General features: G+C 38.8%; 1 protein-coding gene across 1 annotated transcript; it reads left to right on the forward strand.

Moving 5' to 3' along the window:
• The first annotated feature begins 2,097 nt into the window (after positions 1 to 2,097).
• LOC142652714 (1,25-dihydroxyvitamin D(3) 24-hydroxylase, mitochondrial-like) lies at positions 2,098 to 20,741 on the forward strand. Its single transcript, XM_075828384.1, has 11 exons — positions 2,098 to 2,341; positions 2,458 to 2,648; positions 5,833 to 5,926; positions 9,319 to 9,415; positions 9,493 to 9,584; positions 12,101 to 12,212; positions 14,700 to 14,842; positions 16,168 to 16,334; positions 17,656 to 17,734; positions 18,115 to 18,312; positions 20,427 to 20,741. The coding sequence occupies exons 1-11, from the start codon at positions 2,132 to 2,134 to the stop codon at positions 20,535 to 20,537; spliced, it is 1,494 nt and encodes a 497-aa protein (XP_075684499.1). The 5' UTR covers positions 2,098 to 2,131; the 3' UTR covers positions 20,538 to 20,741.
• Positions 20,742 to 21,424: the final 683 nt, after the last annotated feature.

The raw sequence follows: 21,424 nt of genomic DNA on the forward strand, positions 1-21,424 counted from the left end.
CAGATTTTGAAGCTTTTTTTCCCGTGGTTTTTTTTTCCGGCAAAAAGCGCTCTAAACAAGCAAAACGTTTTTTCTGCCTCCCAATGATTTCAATGGAAGGTCAAAGGCGGAAATCGCTCAAAGAAAGAGCATGCTGCTGCTTTTTCCTGCGGACGACCGAAAACCGCCGGTAAAAAAAATTCTCTGCTTCTCATTGAAATCAGTAAAAGGCGATTTGGGGCGTCTCTTGGCACTGATTTTGACGTGGCTTCCACATCAATATCAGCGCAAAATAACACCATGTGAATTGACCCTTAGGGTTATTTCCGTCTGGATTTTTTAGGCGGATTTTGAACTGCAATAGTTTTCATACACTTTTTTATGCAGTTTTTTACATGTTTTATTTTTAGGTTTAATTTAGCAAATACAAATATTGCAGGCAGTTTTTAGGCAAAACTGGCTCAAACAGCACTCCAAACGAACAGCGCCTGCCTTTGATTGATTACATTGAAGATTCAGAAGCGGAAAGCGTTTCAAAATAGGGCATGATGCTTCTTTTTCCGCAAGAGGACAAAAAACGCCTTGAAAAAACGCGGTTACCTCCCATTGGAATCAATGGAGGGAGATTTGGGATGTTTTTTTGCTTTGATTCCAACACAACATCAAAAACAGCGTAAATAAACACCATGTCAACTGGGCCTAAATCTCATTTCATCCAAAATCCCTAAAGGGGCAATAGAGGCAGATTCTCATAAATGGTCTAAGATACTGTAAGTTTAACCTTTTAAATGGTGTGAATATAATGACTTATAATGGATTGATACTGTACATCAATGTAAGGTTTCTTCTATTTCTAGTTTGTTTGTAACTGAATTGTGGGGAAATGGATTAGTATATTCTCTAAGCTGTATCTTAGTTATATCTGTTTCTGGGAAGCTGTGTGACAACCAATATGGCCACTGTTACAGCTCACACAGAAGCTTTTATAAAATATTGAATGGCAAATATGTCCAGTTACATAATGATATTGAAGTATGGATAACTAGGCAAACCTGCCATTTGGAATTCTGGGAAAACTGGGTTGTGAGCTCTTTGAAAGCTGTAATGGTTGTTACCTAATTTTGGCAGGAACAGAACTACCTAAAAACAGTGGCACATTTAAAGGCTATGTACACTTGAAATATGTCTTTTTGATTAAATTAAAATTTTAAGCACTATTCTAATTGCCTTTTATTTTTTTACTTTTTACAATACAGCTTCTATGTATCCTGTATACATAGAAGCTGTATCGTTCTCTCTCAGCCGATTCTGTCAGCACAGCTGAACTGATAATTCGGCTGGGAGCGGGTCCTGCATGTCTCCACACAGGATCCACCTAATATCGATTAAGTTCATCAACTTAGAAGTGATTGATGTTAGATGGATCCTGTGTGTCAGAGACAAGCAGGAGATGCTCTCAGATGAGTCGTCAGTTGAGCTGAACAGATGGAATCGGCTACGTGAGAATACATCTTCAGTGTATACAGGATACAAAGAAGCTGTATCGTAAAAAGTAAAACAATTTCTAATAAAAGTAAATTACAAAACTGCTTAAAAACACAAAAAACATTGATTGAAAAAAATTAATTGAAAGATGTACATAGCCTTTAACTTAATACAAGAGGACAACTCAAAGACCTATGGGATCTAGAAATGTTCTTCAACCCACACATAAAAAGATTCTAACTAAATACTTCTTCTGGAATAGCTCCAGATTGACATTTTAACAAAAGTTAGTGATAACTGTGCTAAAAAAAGTTTCCCGCTATGAATGCTTTTGTTACCTAGGCAAGAAGTGCACTTGAACTTGAGTCTCTTGAACTTGTTCATCTTCTTAATTAGGAAACAACACATTATTTCTTACCATCTTGATATAAGCAATCCTTTATTTCCAAACTGTTCCATGCCCTTCCCCATAAACTCTTAACCAATGATATTTAAGACTACTCTGTCTTTTTGTAGTTCCATTTCATATAAAAAAGGATTTCAGATCAATCCTTTCCACATTCTCTCACTATTTATATCTGTCTTCAACATTTAGGAGACATCTTTACAGCTTGACTTCTGAGGAAAGGACACACATTATAAGTATTAATATATATTAGCACCTGCCATGAAGATACTCTCATTAGTATTTTCACCTTGCATGGCTGAGAGCTTAATACACAAAGTACACTTCCATGCACAGCCTGAAAGCATTGCCCTTACAAAAGCAAGACCATTACCTTTCTCCTCTCTCCCAGGTCCTGTTGATTTGCCTGGTATTGGAAGCATGTTAAATGTCATTTGGAATGGAGGACTACAAAATCAACATGAGATTATGGTATGTTTACTGTATGATGAATATATGATGATGATGATTTTTATTATTATTATTATTATTATTATTAGTATTGTTATATACTAATATTGTATCATTTATGTTTTTTTCTGTTTAAGTATAAATATCATCAAAAATTCGGAGGAATTTTTAAGATGAATCTTGGTTTTTTTAAATCAGTTCAAATTGGAGACCCAGCTCTCCTGGAATCATTTCTAAGACATGAATGCATTCATCCCAAAAGAATGGAGATCAAACCATGGAAAATGTATAGAGAATATAGAGAAGAGGCGTATGGTCTACTTACACTGTGAGTGCACAATATTTTTACTGTACATTCATTTAAGAAATAATATGCTCATCTATCTATCTATCTATCTATCTATCTATCTATCTATCTATCTATCTATCTATCTATCTATCTATCTATCATCTATCTATCTATCTATCTATCTATCTATCTATCTATCTATCTATCTATCTATCTATCTATCTATCTATCTATCTATCTATCTATCTATCTATCTACAGGGTGGGCCATTTATATGGATACACCTAAATAAAATGGGAATGGTTGGTGATATTAACTTCCTGTTTGTGGCACATTAGTATATTGGAGGGGGGAAACTTTTCAAGCTGGGTGTTGACCATGGTGGCCATTTTGAAGTCGGCCATTTTGTATCCAACTTTAATTTTTTCAATGGGAAGAGGGTCATGTGACACATCAAACTTATCGAGAATTTCACAAGAAAAACAATGGTGTGCTTGGTTTTAACGTTACTTTATTCTTTCATGAGTTAATTACAAGTTTCTGACCACTTATAAAATGTGTTCAAAGTGCTGCCCATTGTGTTGGATTGTCAATGCAACCCCCTTCTCCCACTCTTCACACACTGATAGCAACACCGCAGAAGAAATGCTAGCACAGGCTTCCAGTATCCGTAGTTTCAGTTGCTGCACATCTCGTATCTTCACAGCATAGACAATTGCCTTCAGATGACCCCTAAGATAAAAGTCTAAGGGGGTCAGATCGGGAGGCATTTCTTCTGCGGTGTTGCTATCAGTGTGTGAAGAGTGGGAGAAGAGGGTTGCATTGACAATCCAACACAATGGGCAGCACTTTGAACACATTTTATAAGTGGTCAGAAACCTGTAAATAACTCATGAAATAATAAAGTAACGTTAAAACCAAGCACACCATTGTTTTTCTTGTGAAATTCTCGATAAGTTTGATGTGTCACATGACCCTCTTCCCATTGAAAAAACTAAAGTTGGATACAAAATGGCCAACTTCAAAATGGCCGCCATGGTCAACACCCAGCTTGAAAAGTTTCCCCCCTCCCATATACTAATGTGCCACAAACAGGAAGTTAATATCACCAACCATTCCCATTTTATTTAGGTGTATCCATATAAATAGCCCACCCTGTATAATAAAATGTTACGTTAAGGTAAAAAAAAATATGTATGATATATTCCACTTACCTCTTTTACCCCTTGTTTGCTTTTGCAGATGCTTTAATTTTAAAATACATAAACAATCAGCAATTCTTTGTTTGGTGGTGAAAGCCTTATTTGTATTCAATAAAATTAGGTTTCAACACATATATGGCAAAACTGGCAACATGCCCCACTCCACGTATATCCCTATATACTATGTACAGTATATTAATTTATTTTGTGCTTTAAATTTACAGTAGGCATAACTATGTTTGTAACAGATGAGCTTTCTGATATTTTCATTATTTAAATAGCAATTTTCAAAATACATACATGCAAACTGATTTTGTTAGCATGGTTAATACTGTTTTGCAATAAAATGTTCTTTGAGTGTGTAAAACAACAATCAGTATTAGGGCTTATTCACAGGAAAGTTGAATACGTCCGTGTGACGGCCGTTAAAACAACGGCCGTCACAGGGATGAATGTATTTCAATGGGCCCATTCACAAGGCCATTTTGAAGGGTCTGTTGAGACATAGATCATGTCCTATTTTCTTCCATTTTCACGGCTCATTCCATAGACACAAGTCTATGAGGATACGTGAAAACGGGACCCGCACAGGTGAAACTCGGATGTGAAAAACGTCAGTTTTTCACGTCCGAGTTCCCCCACATTCGTGTGAATAAACACTAACACAATGTGTGGCATGTGTTTAATTACCCTGCAGTGCCTCCACAGGGGAAATAAAGCATTACACAATTCACATTATAATCAAAGGGCTGTCATGATAATGCATGGTTGTGACAGGTTCTTCAGAGCGAGAGACATTACTGTAGTCACTCTCTACTCCAACTGATAGATGAGAGTCCTAAAGGGGGGCTTGCCCTCTATTAGCACAGAATTCCCTAATATGTGGTTTGAAAATAGGTTTTCTAAACCAGACAACCCCTTTAACCATAGAACCAAACAGAAAGAGTTGTGTGTGATGTGCTTTACATAAATTAAATTAATGTCAGTTCAGTTAAAACACCTTACAAGTCTGTGTACATATGCCAGTAGTAATATGGCCTTATGACAAGAGCACCAGAAAGGGTAGGAACTGCTTCTGATGACTGGGATTGATGGGCACTGAGTCACTTAAGACATACAAAGAGTAAGAGAGATTTAAGAAAAAAAGGCAGTAAAGGAGGGATTGGAGAAAAATCATGCTATAAATAAATGGACCAGGTGCATGAAGCGTGAAAAGTTAAGCCATAAGATATAATTCCAAGAGAAAAGGAGGAAGCATAAGAACCGGGATATTTCTATTAATTAATTTTCCTTTTGCTTGGTAAGAGTGTGAAATTCCTTCATTAGCCACTTGAAAAACTGGGTGACAATCATGGTAGACCAGAAGAGAGAGTAGGCAATGTAGCACTGACTTGAGAGGAAGGTAGACGCCATGTTTGTGTTTATAAGAGGTACCTCTATAGCTATTACCCCATTCCTATGTCAGAAAGTAGCCACAGAATCAGGCAGCTATGGTGTCTGGAGATGGACCGCAGGATCAAAGAATGAAAAGTGTTTGGCCTCATGCACACGACCATAGCTGTGTGCACGGTCCGTGATTACGGCACGGTCCGAAGAGTGTCATCCGTGGTCCGTCCGCAATCATAGACCGTGCACACACATTGAGATAAATGAGCCCGGACCACAAATGCGGTCCATAAAATGACATGCCTTTGGCTCAGCTTAGGCTGAAATACGTACCAACACAGGGAGAGAAAGAGCCAGGGTCATATCGGGGAAGCTAACTGAGAGAATGTCATAAGACTGGGTCTAGTGGAGCCAGCACTATAATTTATTCTACAAATTAAATTATGGATGAAAACAATCTATATATACATGAAGATCTCTACCAATGATTAGAGCCTTTCCAAAAGGTTTTTAGCCCTGGGGGAGGGCATCTTCTAAGGCCTGTATGATAAATCCAGTAAAATTGTACTGGTAGTTTATTTGGAAAAAGTTTTCCTTAAATATTATATATATTCTGGTTATTTTTCTATCCACAGTGAAGGACAAGAGTGGTTGAACATGAGACGAATAGCTCAAGCAAAGCTGATGAAAATCAAAGAAGTAGCAAGAATGGATGTACAAATTAATGAGGTGATTTGCGTACTTGACACAAAAAATCAGACATAACCAAGTGACTTTGTGAACTATATAGCTTTATATGTAAAGAGACATTACAATTTGAAAAACCAAGAATATTTACTGTATATTGGATTTTACTTAGTACCTAAAACATACATTCTAAGGGCTTATTTAGACGAACGTGTAATACGTCCGTGCAACGCGCGTGATTTTCACGCGCCTCGCCCGGACCTATGTTAGTCTATGGGGCCGTGCAGACTGTCCGTGAGTTTCACGCAGTGTGTCTCCGCTGCGTAATACTCTCGACATGTCCGATATTTGTGCGTTCTTCACGCATCACGCACCCATTGAAGTCAATGGGTACGTGAAAATCACGCGCAGCACACGGAAGCACTTCCATGTGACGCGCGTGATTCGTGCAACAGCAGTAAAAAGTATGAATGAAAATAGAAAAGCACCACGTGCTTTTCTGTTTACAAACATACAAAGAGAGTGTCATAATGATGGCGGCTGTGCGAAAATCACGCAGCCACGCATCATACGCGGCTGACACACGGAGCTGTTAAGTACCTTTTGCGCGCGCAATACACACACGCTCGAGTAAATCCGGCCTAAGAATATTGTTTGCAGTATTGTCTGAAAAATGTGCTTAAAAAGAAGAGTTTGGGCTATTTTAGGGTGTACCTGGGAAGGGCTTAAAATGTCTATCATCTTGGGATTCAAAATTTGAGAAATATGGCGTCAATCTTTAATATCACATTCCTGAGCCTAGTAAAAGGTCACCTGTAATAAGAACTTCTTCTCCAATTTTCCTTCTTACAACTGTTTTCACAGTGTGGCCTTTGGTTGAGCATTAACGTAGGAAAAATCTTTAAAAATCGCAATTCACATCAGTCTATATAAGGGGTCCTCAACTGGAGAACCAAGGTCTGAACCCAGACTGCAAACACCACTTGTCCGGACCAGTGACATCACTGTGCGGATCCCCGGGCGACTGCCGCATTCAATTGTATTTGCATCCTCAGGACGCTGATACAATTGAATACCATGGCAAAAAAGGGAGCTCAGCTGCTCCATCATTCACTAGACTACAGGCCACGTTAGGCCTGTAGCCTATAAGACGTTGGGACAGGATCCCGGCACGATTACATCACTGCATCACACCGAGACACGCAAGGGTCTTGTCTCAGCGTCTCATAGGCTACAAAGCTAATGCAGCTGAGGATGCCTGCTGTGCAGCTCTGTTCGTCGTAAGGAATGGGGCTAGGTGAGTACAATTATTTTTATTTGTTTGGAGGCACTATGTACAAGAGGAGGGGGTGTGGCACTATCTACAAGGGGGTGTGTGGCACTATCTAAAGTAGTGGTCTGTGGCACTTTCTAAAGGGGTTGTTTGGCACCATCTACAAGGTGTATGTGGAAACTTCTATAGGGCTTGTGTGGCACTATATACAGCGGGTGTGTGGTACTATCTACAGGGGGGTTGTGGTACTGTCTACAATGCGGGTATGTGGCACTTTCTACATGGGGTGTGTGGCACTATCTACAGAGAGGTGGGTGTCACTATCATTTAAGGGGTGTGTGGCACTTTCCATAAGGGGTGTGGCATTATCTATAGTGGAAACAGTAGGGGACTATGTACATGCCGGGTTGTGGCACTGTCTACCATGAGGGTATTTGGCACTTTCTTCACGGGGTGTGTGGCACTATCTACAGAGGAGTGTGTGGCACTATCTACAGATGGGTGTTTGGCACTATCTACAGAGGGGTGTGGCACTGTCTACCATGAGGGTATGTGGCACTTTCCACAGGGGGGTGTGGCATTATCTACAGGGGAAAATGTAGGGCACTATCTACAAGGGGCATTGTCTGGCACTATCTAAAAGGGGCATTGTGTGGCAACCATCTACAGGGGGAACTGTGTGGTGCTCTCTATAAGAGGCATTGTGGCAGATAAGCCTCAGATTACTGCCGCAAATCCATGGCAATTCCGACCCCTATGACTATAGCCTTAATGTGTTCAGGTATTCAGCTCGGACCTTTACCTGATGGCAGACCGAGACAAATGGAGCTTCACTAAAAAAAATTAGTACACCTGTTCTATAGCTTCACAGCTCAAAAGACAACCTTCTCTGCACGCACTGAAAAAACATAACTATGAGGCACATTAAAAAAAATGTTTATAGGCAGATTATAACTTCAATTGCTGATAACTTAAAAACACATTTATAGAACATTCTTAAACGACTTTTTAAACTTGTAACAAAGTATATAAATTAGTTTTTATATGACATGATAACAATTTCAATCAATGTTAAGGTGCCTTCAGTTATATGAAAATGATCGTTGTTTACTTCAAGGATTTAGGTTTCTTTATAGGTTTTTTTAAGTAATTTCAAACAATGGTGGTTTTTGAGCATTTAGGAAAAAATAAAAAGATTTGATAAATGGACACCAAACACCAAACACCTGATTAAAGAGGACCTGTCATATAAGGTCAGATGAGTTGAACCGGTTTACTGACCTGAAAAGCGCTGTCTCCCTGATTCCACCTCTGTTTTATTTTTCTGGCCCCCCTTTCTAGAGATATAAACCCACGGTTGTGTTGGCTTCCTCTATGCTAATTTGCTAACGACAGGTCCTCTTTAAAGTCTATTGTACTTTGAAATCATAAAACAAACTGCTTAATGGATTCCTACTGGTTAGTGGAATAATTCTTCTCACATAAAACTATACCCTATGGAGGAGATGTATTAAGACTGCACCAGTCTTAATAAAAAGCTATCTAGAGCAAGATGCAAAAAACTTAAAAAGAGGCACACGCCTATTAATAAATTAGTCTCATCTTCGGCTGTCCGTGAAACCCTAAAAAAAACTAGGCCAACCGGGTGCTAGTGTAGATTTCTGCTATAATTTACACCAGTTTCTGGCATAAATTATAGTTAATGCGTCAGGCGTGGCCTTTCCACTAAGCTCTGCCCACTTTTAAATAGTGGCAAGTGGAGGGGAAAAAACCCAAAAGTAAAAAAAAATTGTGACATTTGTTCCATTTGCAACATTTCCAAAACTGATAAATCCGTACACATATGCAAATCTAAAACAGTGGCTTTAAAGGAAAAATGGTCCCTTATGAACCTATCTGTTAAGATAAAGGACTTCCTTATTTGCAAATATAATACATTTTGCAGGAAATAATTTTTAGATTTTCATGTCTACAGGTTACAAAGTGATATAATATTCAAGAGTAGAAGTCCTTTACAACTAAATACAGTACAAAAAACTGAGCACTTGAAATTATTGTTATTGTAAACTAAACTATGACATGTTAACTGAAATTATTGTAATTGTAAGCAAAACTATACAATGTTCACAGCATAAAACGGAAATTTGCGACCCTTTTGCAGGTACTGAAAGATTTTGTCGCACATGTCAACAGAGTATCTGACGAACATGGCCAAATCGATGATTTGTATTTTGAACTTAACAAACTCTCATATGAAAGTAAGTACACTTAGAGATATTATTGCAGTCTATTCTTATATTTTATTGTTATACAAGTCAATGTCTTTTCCTTACAGCAATATGCTCAGTCCTTTACAATGAACGATGTGGACTTCTTCAAGAGGCATGTACCGAAGATGCATTGCTATTCATACAGTCAGTAAAAAAGGTGCTTTATATATTCTGTAAAAACAATGTTTGCTAACACATGTATAATGTACCTGTTTAATAATGTAACATTATAGACAGTACTGGTTTTACATCTCAGGAGCGTGTGGGCTCCTGAGTCGCCTGGTACCTTAGGCTCTGCACATCAAGGTCAAGTATGGCTGTAGGATGTTTGTTTGTCTTTCAAAATAAAACAGAACATTGTGGCTGACTTTTACAGCATCTATCACCTTCTACAGCCTCTCCTTGTCTCTTCCGGGTGTCCTCCTCTCATTCCCATAGCACTAAGAGTGCTTAATTAATATCTAAATACACATAATGTACATGGGAATTCTAAATATTAAGTAAATAAATATGTAAATTCTCCAATCAGCAGATGTCCTTCCTTCTGGGCAGAGCATAGACATAGGCCTACTGTCAGGGGCGCAACTAGGAAACACTTGGCCCCATAACAAACTTTTGACTGGGCCCCCCTCCCCTGGGTGCCACACACAGCCTGACCTTGTAGATAGTGCCCCCCTATAAATAGTGCCATACAGCCCCTTCCTTTAGACAGTGCTTTACAGCCCCCCTGTAGACAGTGCTATACAGCTCCCCCTATAGACAGTGCTATAGAGCCCCCTGTAGACAGTGCTATACAGCTCCCCCTGTAGACAGTACTATACAGCCCCCTGTAGACAGTGCTATACAGCCACCCCCCTGTAGACAGTGCTATGCAGCCCCCCTGTAGACAGTGCTATACAGCCCCCCTGTAGATAGTGCTGTATGGCCCCCTTCTAGACAGTGCTATACAGCCCCCCGGTAGACAGTGCTATACAGCTCCCCCTGTAGACAGTGCTATACAGCCCCCCTGTAGACAGTGCTATACAGCTCCCCCTGTAGACAGTGCTATACAGCCCCCCCTGTAGACAGTGCTATACAGCCCCCCCTGTAGACAGTACTATCCAGCCCCCTGTAGACAGTGCTATACAGCCACACCCTGTAGACAGTGCTATGCAGCCCCCCCTGTACAGAGTGCTATACAGCCACCCTGTAGACAGTGCTGTATTTCCCCCCCCCTCTAGACAGTGCTATACAGCCTCCCCACACAGTGCTATACAGCACCCTGTAGACAGTGCTATACTGCCCCGCTGTAGACAGTGCTATGCAGCCCCCCTGTAGACAGTGCTATACAGCCCCCTGTAGACAGTGCTGTATGGCCCCCCTCTAGACACTGCTATACAGCCTCCCCACACAGTGCTATACAGCCAACCCTGTAGACAGTAAAGCTAGAGCTAGACAAAAAATGTTGTTAGTTGCTGCATTATAGGATTCACACTATACATTCAATTTGAGGCTTCTTCAACACATCAGTCACTAAAAATTGCGACATAAATTTGCTGTGATATAAAACAATTGTGCAACAGTTGAAGTCAATGGGCAATGGCTCTGCAGTAGTTTGTGACTTTTTCATTTTCTTTTATGTGCAAAAAATGTCACTTCACAGGCATAAGGCAACACTATTAATGGTCTAGCCAAAACATAGGTATCTCTTGCTCAACACCGCAAGTCTCCATTTCCTCACGTATAAAAATGCCTCTATGGAAGGAATTGAAAGTCAGGTGGATTATATGGCACACAATTCCCTATGCATAACATAGTTCATACTTGCCGACAGTCCCAATTTTGGTGGTTCTTTCCAGCGAATCAGATCGCAAAAAGGGAAGAGTTTTAGCAAATTTGTCCAAAAAGTGGGTGTTTCTAGCTGGTTTGGAATGGGACACAAATGAAATGTCCCCATTTTGGGGATTTAAAGGTTGGTAGCTATGCATATTTCAGTCTCCCTTAAGGTAATGAAAAAAATCACTGATTTAAGGATTGCAAAAACATAGGGACTCATGTATGAAAACTGGAGGTGTTGCCTATAGCAACCAATATGATCAGTGCCTTAATTTTCAGACCTGCTTAAAAAGAATAAAATATGAAATCAGATTGGCTGCTATGACGAATACCTCTAGTTTTTGTCTGCACTACTTTTTATACATGAGGTCTTTAAAGCTTTTTGTCAGGAACAAAGATGATGACTTACATGGTTTACCAATAGCCAATGCTCTCCCGAAAAAAACAAAAGTCCATCAATCTCAGTTAATTGGATCGATAATATGGTGCTCATAACCTGCTATGGACCCATACTGTAACTCTGTTTGCCCCTGATATTATAGAGATTTTCTCTTATAGACAAGAAAATTGTGTTATGTTCCATCACTTGCCATAATATTCAGGTATTCTACCCTAGAAGCATTGCTTCTAGGAGATAATAAGGTGCCTCACGGCTTCAATGATGCGTTAATGGAATCTTTGATTTCATTTCAATTATTTCTTAAACCGTGTTTGTTGCCTATTCAGTTTATCACAATAAATAACCCTTCTAAAATTTCATATGCTTTAGTTTCTAAATGAGTTTAGAGTATTATAGTTCTGAGATTATTTTGTGACATATATACGTGTTTTATAGTTTTCTTCTATACTTTCTTTCAGATGATGCACTATTTAGGTCCACTCATTGTAACCTCAGCAGATCTTCATAAACAATTTAATACAAAATCATGGAAAAGTCATACTGAAGCCTGGGACAATATATTTGCAGAAGGTAAACTACTGTACATTGAAGATGCTCAGGGGCGTACAAAATATATGTGCAGTCTGTGCCATTGCACATGATCTGACTTTACTTATTAATTGCATGGCTTATAATTACTGGATTGTTAAAAAATGTTAAAGAAGCACCACAGGATTTTTTTTTAATCTTTGCCTCCTTTTGTAAAATAATGTACATCAGGTAAAAGGCAGTGCAGAAAATTCACTTCACTTGCTAAAATTTAAAAAAGATCAGGGTACAAGCCCCAAGGAATATGTTTTACCCACCCAACCTCCAAAAATATATTAAAGACAGCATAGCTGTAAAACAACTTTTAGAACACAAAGGGGAGATTTAGTAAGACTGGTGTTTCATATGCCCGTCTTAGCTATCTGCTCCGCTGGCGTAAGATGCGTAAGTTTAGGACAGATCCACAAATACAGATCGCCAGATAATTAGAGATGTCATGAGCAATCAAGCTGGGAACTAGATACCAGCACATCATAACTTTGTATGCCCACTTCATGGTCATAGTATTTATAGAGCAGTGTGAAACCACTTCCCATATGGTTCGCCTATCAACCATTTCAGTTACTGTCCCTAAATCTTGCTGTCATTTGCTGACATATAAATGGGTGGATGAAAAGGTGTGTCTTAGTAGCCATTTGTAAATCGTATATATAGGTTCTCCGGAGGCTGGGCACATTTTGCAGATCCTTTCGAACAAAGAAAAGGAGTCTGAGTCATTTTTATTGCTAAAAAGGGAAGAAACCCAGTTTTTCCATTGTAAATAGCAGAACAACTCGTTACTAGGGACTGCTTTAGGTTTTTGTAGGTTTTTGAATGAAAGGATCTGAAAATGGGTAGGAGAGTGAAGGTAATGGATCTTCATGAAACTGTTGGTGGCTTAGTGCCCTAATGTCTAGTGGCAGGTTCCCTTACATCCAGTGACTCACAGATTACTTATTCTCGCATTGGAGTCATTCACGTTCCCCTTTCTTCTCTATCCGGCCCATATCGCAATGTCTTCTCCTCAGAGTTTGCTTCCCTTTTTAGTGCTCCACATGGCAAAACGTGCCCCGCTAGTGTCCCACACAAAAAATAGTGGTTCTTTAATGCCCTCCATATTAGAGCCCCCTTGCGTGTCCCCACACAGTAATGGTTTACCCCAGTGTGCCCCACTTAGAGTTATGGTGCTCGCTGTGTGACCCCCCACAGTAATAGTGCACTCACATGCAGTAAAGATGCCCACCCCCAGTATTAGTGCTCTTTAGTGCTCTGTACACAGTAATTGTGCCCCAACTCAGTAATGTTCTCCCTTAGTGATCTCTAATCAGTAATGGTGCACCCACTCAGCATTGCTGCCCCGTAGTGCCCACTCCATAGATGGAAAGATATAAAAGGAAGGGTCTAAGAATATAGCGACACAAAACTAAATAACAAAAAATGGCTGTGGCAGGAAGGAATTAAGGGGGTGCTATATCCTAAAATATCCGAGATCAAGGGGCCTATATACTGTGCTTGCGCGGGAGGCCCCTGCTTTCTATGTCCACCCCTGAAGATACAATTCATATCAATGCACTTCCATCTTCTCTCAAATCCTGTGATTGGTGGAGCAGTATCGGTAGAGGCTGATGTTGCACCCTCCACAAATCAGCATCTTGAATATTTCTTACAGCTGTGGTGACAAGCAAACACTGCTCAGATCCATTCTCAACTTGCGCAGCTCACACCAGAAATGTACCCTCCCCGAGTAAAAAAAATAAAAGCAGTTCCTGTCATGGTGAGGCTATGAAGTCCGATGGTTACCTCAGCAATGGTGCCACCCTTTTCTGAGGTAACTAGAGTATCCTGCCATAAGTTTCAAACTTTGGGCGGTGAGCTGGCATCCTTCATAACGGAGGACTGCTTTAAAGGGATGGCTTTAAACAATCTTGCCTACTATTAGTCAATTGTGAAAGTGAGGCCTTTCTGACAGGAGATCTACCACCATGTAGAAGAGGCTGTTAAACCATAGTCCAACTTGAAAAGAGCAACAGGAAATGAGGCTCTGTTCACAGTGCGCTGTGGCTTCCCTTATAATGTAAGCGGTGATGCTCTGCCGAATCGCTCTTGTGACATAATCCTGTATGAATCACTATTCTTGCTGTCAAATGTGACAAAACCACATGGCCTAAAATGGAGCACAAAACCTTTACAAACTCTAGTACGCATGCTGAATTATCACACCACAAAACTATAGAACGAAACACAAAAGCATGGCATTGTCTAGTTTTGGTTGACGTGTCATAGTTGACATAGTAGGCTTGTGTTGATGATTAGTATGCCATGTCCAAAAACAATTACTTAAATGACAATGATGAAGGAAGAGAAAGTGTCCATCTAACTCATTTTATCCAACAGAATATCAATATTTTCTGTTCCCACTGTGTTGACCAAAGTTACATCGCAAATATGTAATTCCTTATTTATTTTAATCAACTTTTTTTTTTACAACAGTAAAAAATTATATTGACAAGCGACTAAACTCCCCCTGTGTCCAGAAGGATGACTTACTAAATGCAATTTATTCTGAACAATCACTTACAAAGAAACAACTGTCTGGTCTTTTCACTGAACTTCAGATTGGAGGTGTTGAAACTGTAAGTTCATCAGTATTCGTATTCATTCCAATAACAATGGTAAACTTCAATGATAATTAATGTATTATTTATTTAACACAAAGGAAAAACCTAGACAGTTACATTGTTACTATTCTGTAATGGTTATCGCCTCTTTTGTGTGAATATAGTATTTTAGTGTTTAAATTGTTGGCTCCTCCCACCCAAAGTTTAGAAATGATGTCGGGAGATGCAGTGTGGTAGGTCGGGAGGGCCTGTTGCTAAGGCAACCGTTGGACATCAAAGCCACACCTACACAGGAACTTTGACGCTCCGCAATCCCTGCAGTGTCAGTTAGTAAGGCTGGTTTTCTGAAGCTTCACTTTAATCGAGAAGATAAAACATTCAATGTAAGAGCATTGTATTAAAAATTGCAGTATAGTCATATACAATCAAACGTAGTGTATGTATTTTATAACATAAATTATGTTCCTTCTATTATACTTTCTGCTTCAATGTTTCACCTTTTCAAAGATCTCTTGGTGTTGGGGAATATAAATTTTCATTTTTTACATTCAGAGGCTGGAAAAACATCTTGACTTAGGCTATGTTCACATCTGTGTTGTGCCATTCGGTTGTTCTGCTCCATCAGAGGAGCAGAACAAGGGAATAACGGAAGCAATGGTTCCGTTGCACAACAGACACCACCTTTTGCCATTGGAACCCATTGACTTTAATACAGATGTAGTTATCTTAATCTTCACTTTTAACGCATTAAATACACCGTGTCTAGATCCCTTATCTTGACTTTTTCAATGACTTTACAATGGCTTTTTTTGTGTGATATTACGCTGCAGCAAGTTATCAGAGTCAAGATAAAGATGGCTACATTCGTAGGTTCCTCTGGCTTTCTGTCAAGGTGTCCGTGATTTTACCGGAAACAATAGCGCAGCGTGCTGCGCTATTGTCTCCGGTAACCTCCGGTAATCCCTGCTGGATCTGCGACCGAGGCCCCAAACGGAACCTCCGACGCAAACGTGGACGAAGGCTTAGTCGTATTCACAGATGAGAATTTGTTAATATTTATCAATATAAGGTAAGCTAAGAACAGCAGCAACTCTCTCATCTGTTTTTAATGGAGAGTGGCCTACTCTTCTTAGCAATCGTTACTATTGCCTTTTCTCTGGATTGGGGTCTGGCATTGTGTTCATGTGGGAAAACCTCTGTAAGTAGTGTGCAATGTAAAATCGACTGTATGAATTACAAGCCACCTATCAACAATTGAATCCATAAATCTATGAAGTGTGAATTAGTAGTTGAAATGATTGGAATGAGTAAAGATTCTTAAATGAGTATTTTGTTTACAGACAGCAAATTCTTTATTGTGGTTGATATTTAATTTATCAAGACACGATGATGTGCAGGAGAAAATTCTCAAGGAAATTCAGACGGTTTTATCACCAGGAAAATTCCCATCATCTGATCATTTACAAAAGATGCCATATTTGAAATCATGTATTAAGGAATCCATGAGGTTGTTATTATTATTATTATTATTATTATTATTATTATTATTATTATTATTATTATTATTATTGTTATCATCATCATCATCATCATCATCCTTATCATCATCAATTTTGCGGTGATTATTTTTTTAGATATTTTATAATTGAGAGATACTACTCAAATATGTAGCACCCTTAAACTTCAGCTTTAGGGTATGTTCACACAGGTCAAATTTGCTGCCAAAACTCTGCAGCAAATCTGACCCAGATGCAGCAGGAAATTCAGCCTGAAATCTGAACCAAATCGTGTTTGATTTGGCGTGGACTTTCTGACGGATTTGCTACTGCCCAAACCCGATGAGGGGATAAAAAAAAAGTCCTTACTAAGCTCCCACTTGTCTCCAGAAGCGCCACACCACTTCTCCCAGGGCTGGTGTCTTTACTGCCGGCCTCTTGGAATTATGTTTTTTCCCATGTGACAGTTGCAGCCTGTGATTGGCTACAGTGGTTAATGATACCTTAGTGCTCAAAACAATAATACTGTCCCATCAGTAAGCCTGCCCCATTTTTGCCCCCACACAGTCATAATGCCACCTTTGTGCCCCCTGTATATAGTGCCACAGTACCAATGTAGATTGTGCCACAGCGTCCCCTGTGGATAGTACCACACAAAGCCCCCTGTAGATAGTGCCACACACAGCCCTCTGTAGATAGTGCCACCCAAAGTCCCCCCTCGTAGATAGTGCCACACAAAGCCCCCCTTGTAGATAGTGCAATTGCCCAGTTTGCTCCCCCTAACTCTTGCCCTGCCACAGGGTATGAAGGACATTTTTAAAATATAATCCATTTTGCTAATACCTTAATACGCTGCAGATTTCCCACCTGCAAGTCCAGACGGAAAAGCCACAGCATTTACGCTACATGTGAACATAGTGGTGTATATGTAAAGTGTGCTAAAATAAATTCTCTCTTCATTTGAATAGTGCTTATAGACTGTTAGGGGGACATAGTGTAGCAGGGGTTCTGTGAAAGAAGGGGGGAGAAACAAAATGGCAGGAAACTTCGAGGGAACTACTTTGTAATAGTACATCATGAGGCGAGAAGGGGATAAACTTCTTAATGCTACAGTAAAGATTTACTAATGTTCCAAAGTAAACTATAACTCCATTATATGTCAATCATACTCGCCAATTAGCTGAGAAATAATAAAACTCAGCATATATATTAGGATTATACACTTGGACCCCTAAATACAGTACCCTTCTTAAAGGGGAACACTTTAAGCAAAATTATAAATATTGCAATAGCTTACAAATATTATTGTAATCATAAAACTCCTTATTTCAGAGTCACACCTACAGTGCCTTTTACAAGTCGAACATTAGATGAAGATACAAACCTTGGAGGTTATGTGATTCCACAGGGCGTAAGTAACAGCTATCTCTATCTTACGGCCAGATAAAGGGATGCTTATTATTTGGTCACAGATGTGTCTCAACTGTTATATAAAGTTCATACAGGGAAACCATGGACGTATAGTATTGAGTTGTATTGATTTCCTACTAATATATCCCCCCAAAATTATTATTATTATTATTATCATTGTCATTATTATTAGTGTGTTACTGGCTTTTTGAGAAATACTCTGAATTTATAAATACAACTATATTTATATTGTGGTGCTGATTAAATCCCTACATGTTTTACCTGAGAATACTTTCTTACTTTTATTTCTGGTATACTATACATAGAATCTCTGCATTTAAAGTGAATAACTCAGTTGTTATTTTGTCTTATTTTAAATAGACTATTGCAATGATTAACTTTCATGCAATGACGTGGAATAATGACTGCTTTCCTGATGCTCAATTGTATAAACCTGAAAGGTGGATGAAGCCAAGATCCACAGTAAACCCATTTGCAAGCACACCTTTCGGTATTGGAAAAAGAATGTGCATAGGACGACGGCTGGCAGAATTGCAGCTTCAGCTGACTCTTTGTTGGGTAACATGAATTTATATTTATTTATTTTAGTAATACATTATTTTTTCCCAGATATAGAAAAAAAAAACATAAAATCTGATTACTTTATACCAGAAATTCTAGTTGAACCCATCATTGAGCAGCCATAGTGCATATATAATTGCATTAGTAGTGCATATTTTTTTTATATGGGGGATCATATTAGCTTTATATATTGATAGATTGATATGAGATACATAAATAGATAGATAAATAGATATTTGGACGCATAGATATGGGATAGATATGAGATTAGAATAGTATTAGCATCTCTGGAGCCTGTAGGCACAGATTGTCTGGCATCTTAGACTCCATCCATCAAGTAGACGATCAAGTCCTTTATGGCTTTAAAACGTTTGTCTAAAGCAGAACATTGTGGCGTGCATCTCACAACATCTATCACCCTCCAGGATAAATCATAACCTGTATGAGATAGAAAGATATATCAATACTTATCACAGATTTGCAACCTGTTGAGAGTTCCAAATGTGATGATGCTGTGGGGCACGCAACTCTGAATCTTTAATGATATTATGTTCTGACTGTAAAAGACAGGAGGTCCTCTAACTTCCCGTGCACTTCATTACTGTCTTTTCTAAGCGTGACAGAGGGTCTTTTACAAGTGCTCCTACTGCAAATCTATACTTTACGTGTAGTTTTGTGTAAGTCGCAGAAAACCTGCTGTATTACAAATTAAATGAGACATGCGCCTATTTTTCCAAGCACCTAATAGCAGTCTTTTCTGAAATGCAAACGGTGGAGCAACAGTTACGGAAAAATCTACAACAGAACATCTAGACTAATTTATGACTTACCCTCAGGCTGCCTTGCTTCTTTTTAGTAGGTAGTAGGGACCTACCCTTATCTCATAACCGCAAGTGACTCCTTCAAAACTTAGCCCCCTTTTTTATGTAAGTGACACTACCCATATATCAGCTAAAATATGATGGTAAGTGTGAAATAATATTTTTTATTTGCTATTCTGTGTCAGATTAAAATCACTATAAATTCACTAGTTAAAAAGGCTCTGTCACCACATTATAAGTGCCCTATCTTCTACATAAGGAGATCGGCGCTGTAATGTAGATTACAGCAGTGTTTTTTTATTTAGAAAACCAATCATTTTTGATGGAGTTATGACCTATTTTAGCTTTATGCTAATGACTTTCTTAATGGACAACTGGGCGTGTTTTACTTTTTGACCAAGTGGGCGTTGTGGAGAGAAGTGTATGACGCTGACCAATCAGCATCATACACTTCTCTCCATGCATTTACACAGCTCATAGTGATCTTACTAGATCCCTATGTGCAGCCATATACACACACATTAATGTTACTCAAGTGTCCTGACAGTGAATAGACATCACTACCAGCCAGGATGTGATGTCTATTCAGAATCCTAACACTTCGGTAACGTTTGTGTGAGATTTACAGCAAGGCAAGCTGTAAACTGTCATTTAAAACAAGATTACGCTTGCTGTGCTGTAAATCTCACACAAACGTTACCGAAGTTTCAGGATTCTGAATAGATATCACGTCCTGGCTGGAAGTGATGTCTATTCACTGTCAGGACACTTGAGTAACGTTAATATGTGAGTATGTGACTGCACATTATGATCTAGCTAGATCACTATGTGCTGTGTAAATGAATGGAGAGAAGTGTAAGACGCTGATTGGTCACTGATTGGTCAGCGTCATACACTTCTCTCCACAACGCCCACTTGGTCAAAAAGTAAAACACGCCCAGTTGTCCATTAAGAAAGTCATTAGCATAAAGCTAAAATAGGTCATAACTCCGTCAAAAATGATTGGTTTTCTAAATAAAAAACACTGCTGTAATCTACATTACAGCGTCGATCACATTATGTAGAAGATAGGGCACTTATAATGTGGTAACAGAGCCTCTTTAACTTAAGAATTAAAACAGAAACAAAGACTGTAAGGGTGTATGCACATAGTGTTATTGCAGTGTGGGTTTCAGCCCACGTGGCAAAAACCACGGCAAAAAACGTGGGAAAACGACACCGTCTGAATACAACCTAAATGAGTATTAGCATCCATTAAAAATGTTTTCCTTTTTTTTTCCTCTATTTTAGATTTTACAGAATTTTCACATAAGAGCCACTGATATGGAACCAGTGAAGGCCATTGTTTCTGGAGTGATGATTCCCACACGGAAACTGCCTGTATCTTTTGAGAAGCTATAGGCCCTATATATGCATAAGTATACTATGTGCCTTTGTACAGGGTGATAAATGCTGCTGTTTGATATACACATGATCTGATGTCCGGACAATGTAAATGTTTTGCTTGTAAGGAACTGTGCTAGCGCATTCCTGTAAAAAAATATTTAGGTCCTAGTTTTATTGGATTATTTATGTATATATCGAGTTTTGATAGGTCTATTATAATATTTAGAGGTTTTGCTTATTTAAAAAGAAGGTTACAAAGTTTATTATAGAGTTTTGGTTTTATTGACAGAAAAAAAACTAACAATAAAATCGATTACCTTACAAGTCATGTTAAGGCTTTGATATTTTTGAAATAATCATTATAATTAATGTAATAAGTAGTGTGTCATAGTACATTTATTAACAAAAAGTATATCATTTCATTTCTTACGTTTTTTTAATGTATTTGGATTATTAAACATAAACTATTGAAAAGTGATGCGTGTTGAAATAATAAAACAAAAAATAAAACCCAACGTTGTTATGTTATTATTTTTTATATAAAATATTAGATTGAGAAGAATAGTAAATAATTGAAAGACATTACTGCCAAGTATAAGTCATTTGTGTGTATGTCCAGAATTGGGTAGAATGTAGCGTCCCATCGATTAGAATCAATATGCGGTGCAATATGTGGGCAAAATGAAGCAGAATGTGATTAAGCTTTATTAAAAATAGATTATATGAATAGTCAATACTGTAAGGTCATAATGAAATATGACGTCACATTCAGGGCTTGTGCGAGCTGTGCGAGCGCACAGGGCGCTGCCTACTCCTCCAAGCATGTAGCGGGCACCATTGGGTTCTGCCTCTACTCTGTGCTCTGCTTTCAGTTACACACACGGAGTAAATAAGAGCCGAGG

The sequence above is a fragment of the Rhinoderma darwinii genome, chromosome 5, assembly GCF_050947455.1.
Source record: "Rhinoderma darwinii isolate aRhiDar2 chromosome 5, aRhiDar2.hap1, whole genome shotgun sequence".
NCBI lineage: Eukaryota > Metazoa > Chordata > Amphibia > Anura > Rhinodermatidae > Rhinoderma > Rhinoderma darwinii.

Bases quoted from the DNA above. Each gene is read 5' to 3' on its own strand.
- LOC142652714 (XM_075828384.1), top strand. From the start codon at position 2,132: ATGAAGATACTCTCATTAGTATTTTCACCTTGCATGGCTGAGAGCTTA. The intron at 2,342-2,457 runs GTATGTTTACTG...TTTCTGTTTAAG, and splicing joins AAAATCAACATGAGATTATG to TATAAATATCATCAAAAATT. The intron at 9,585-12,100 runs GTGCTTTATATA...ACTTTCTTTCAG, and splicing joins TCATACAGTCAGTAAAAAAG to ATGATGCACTATTTAGGTCC.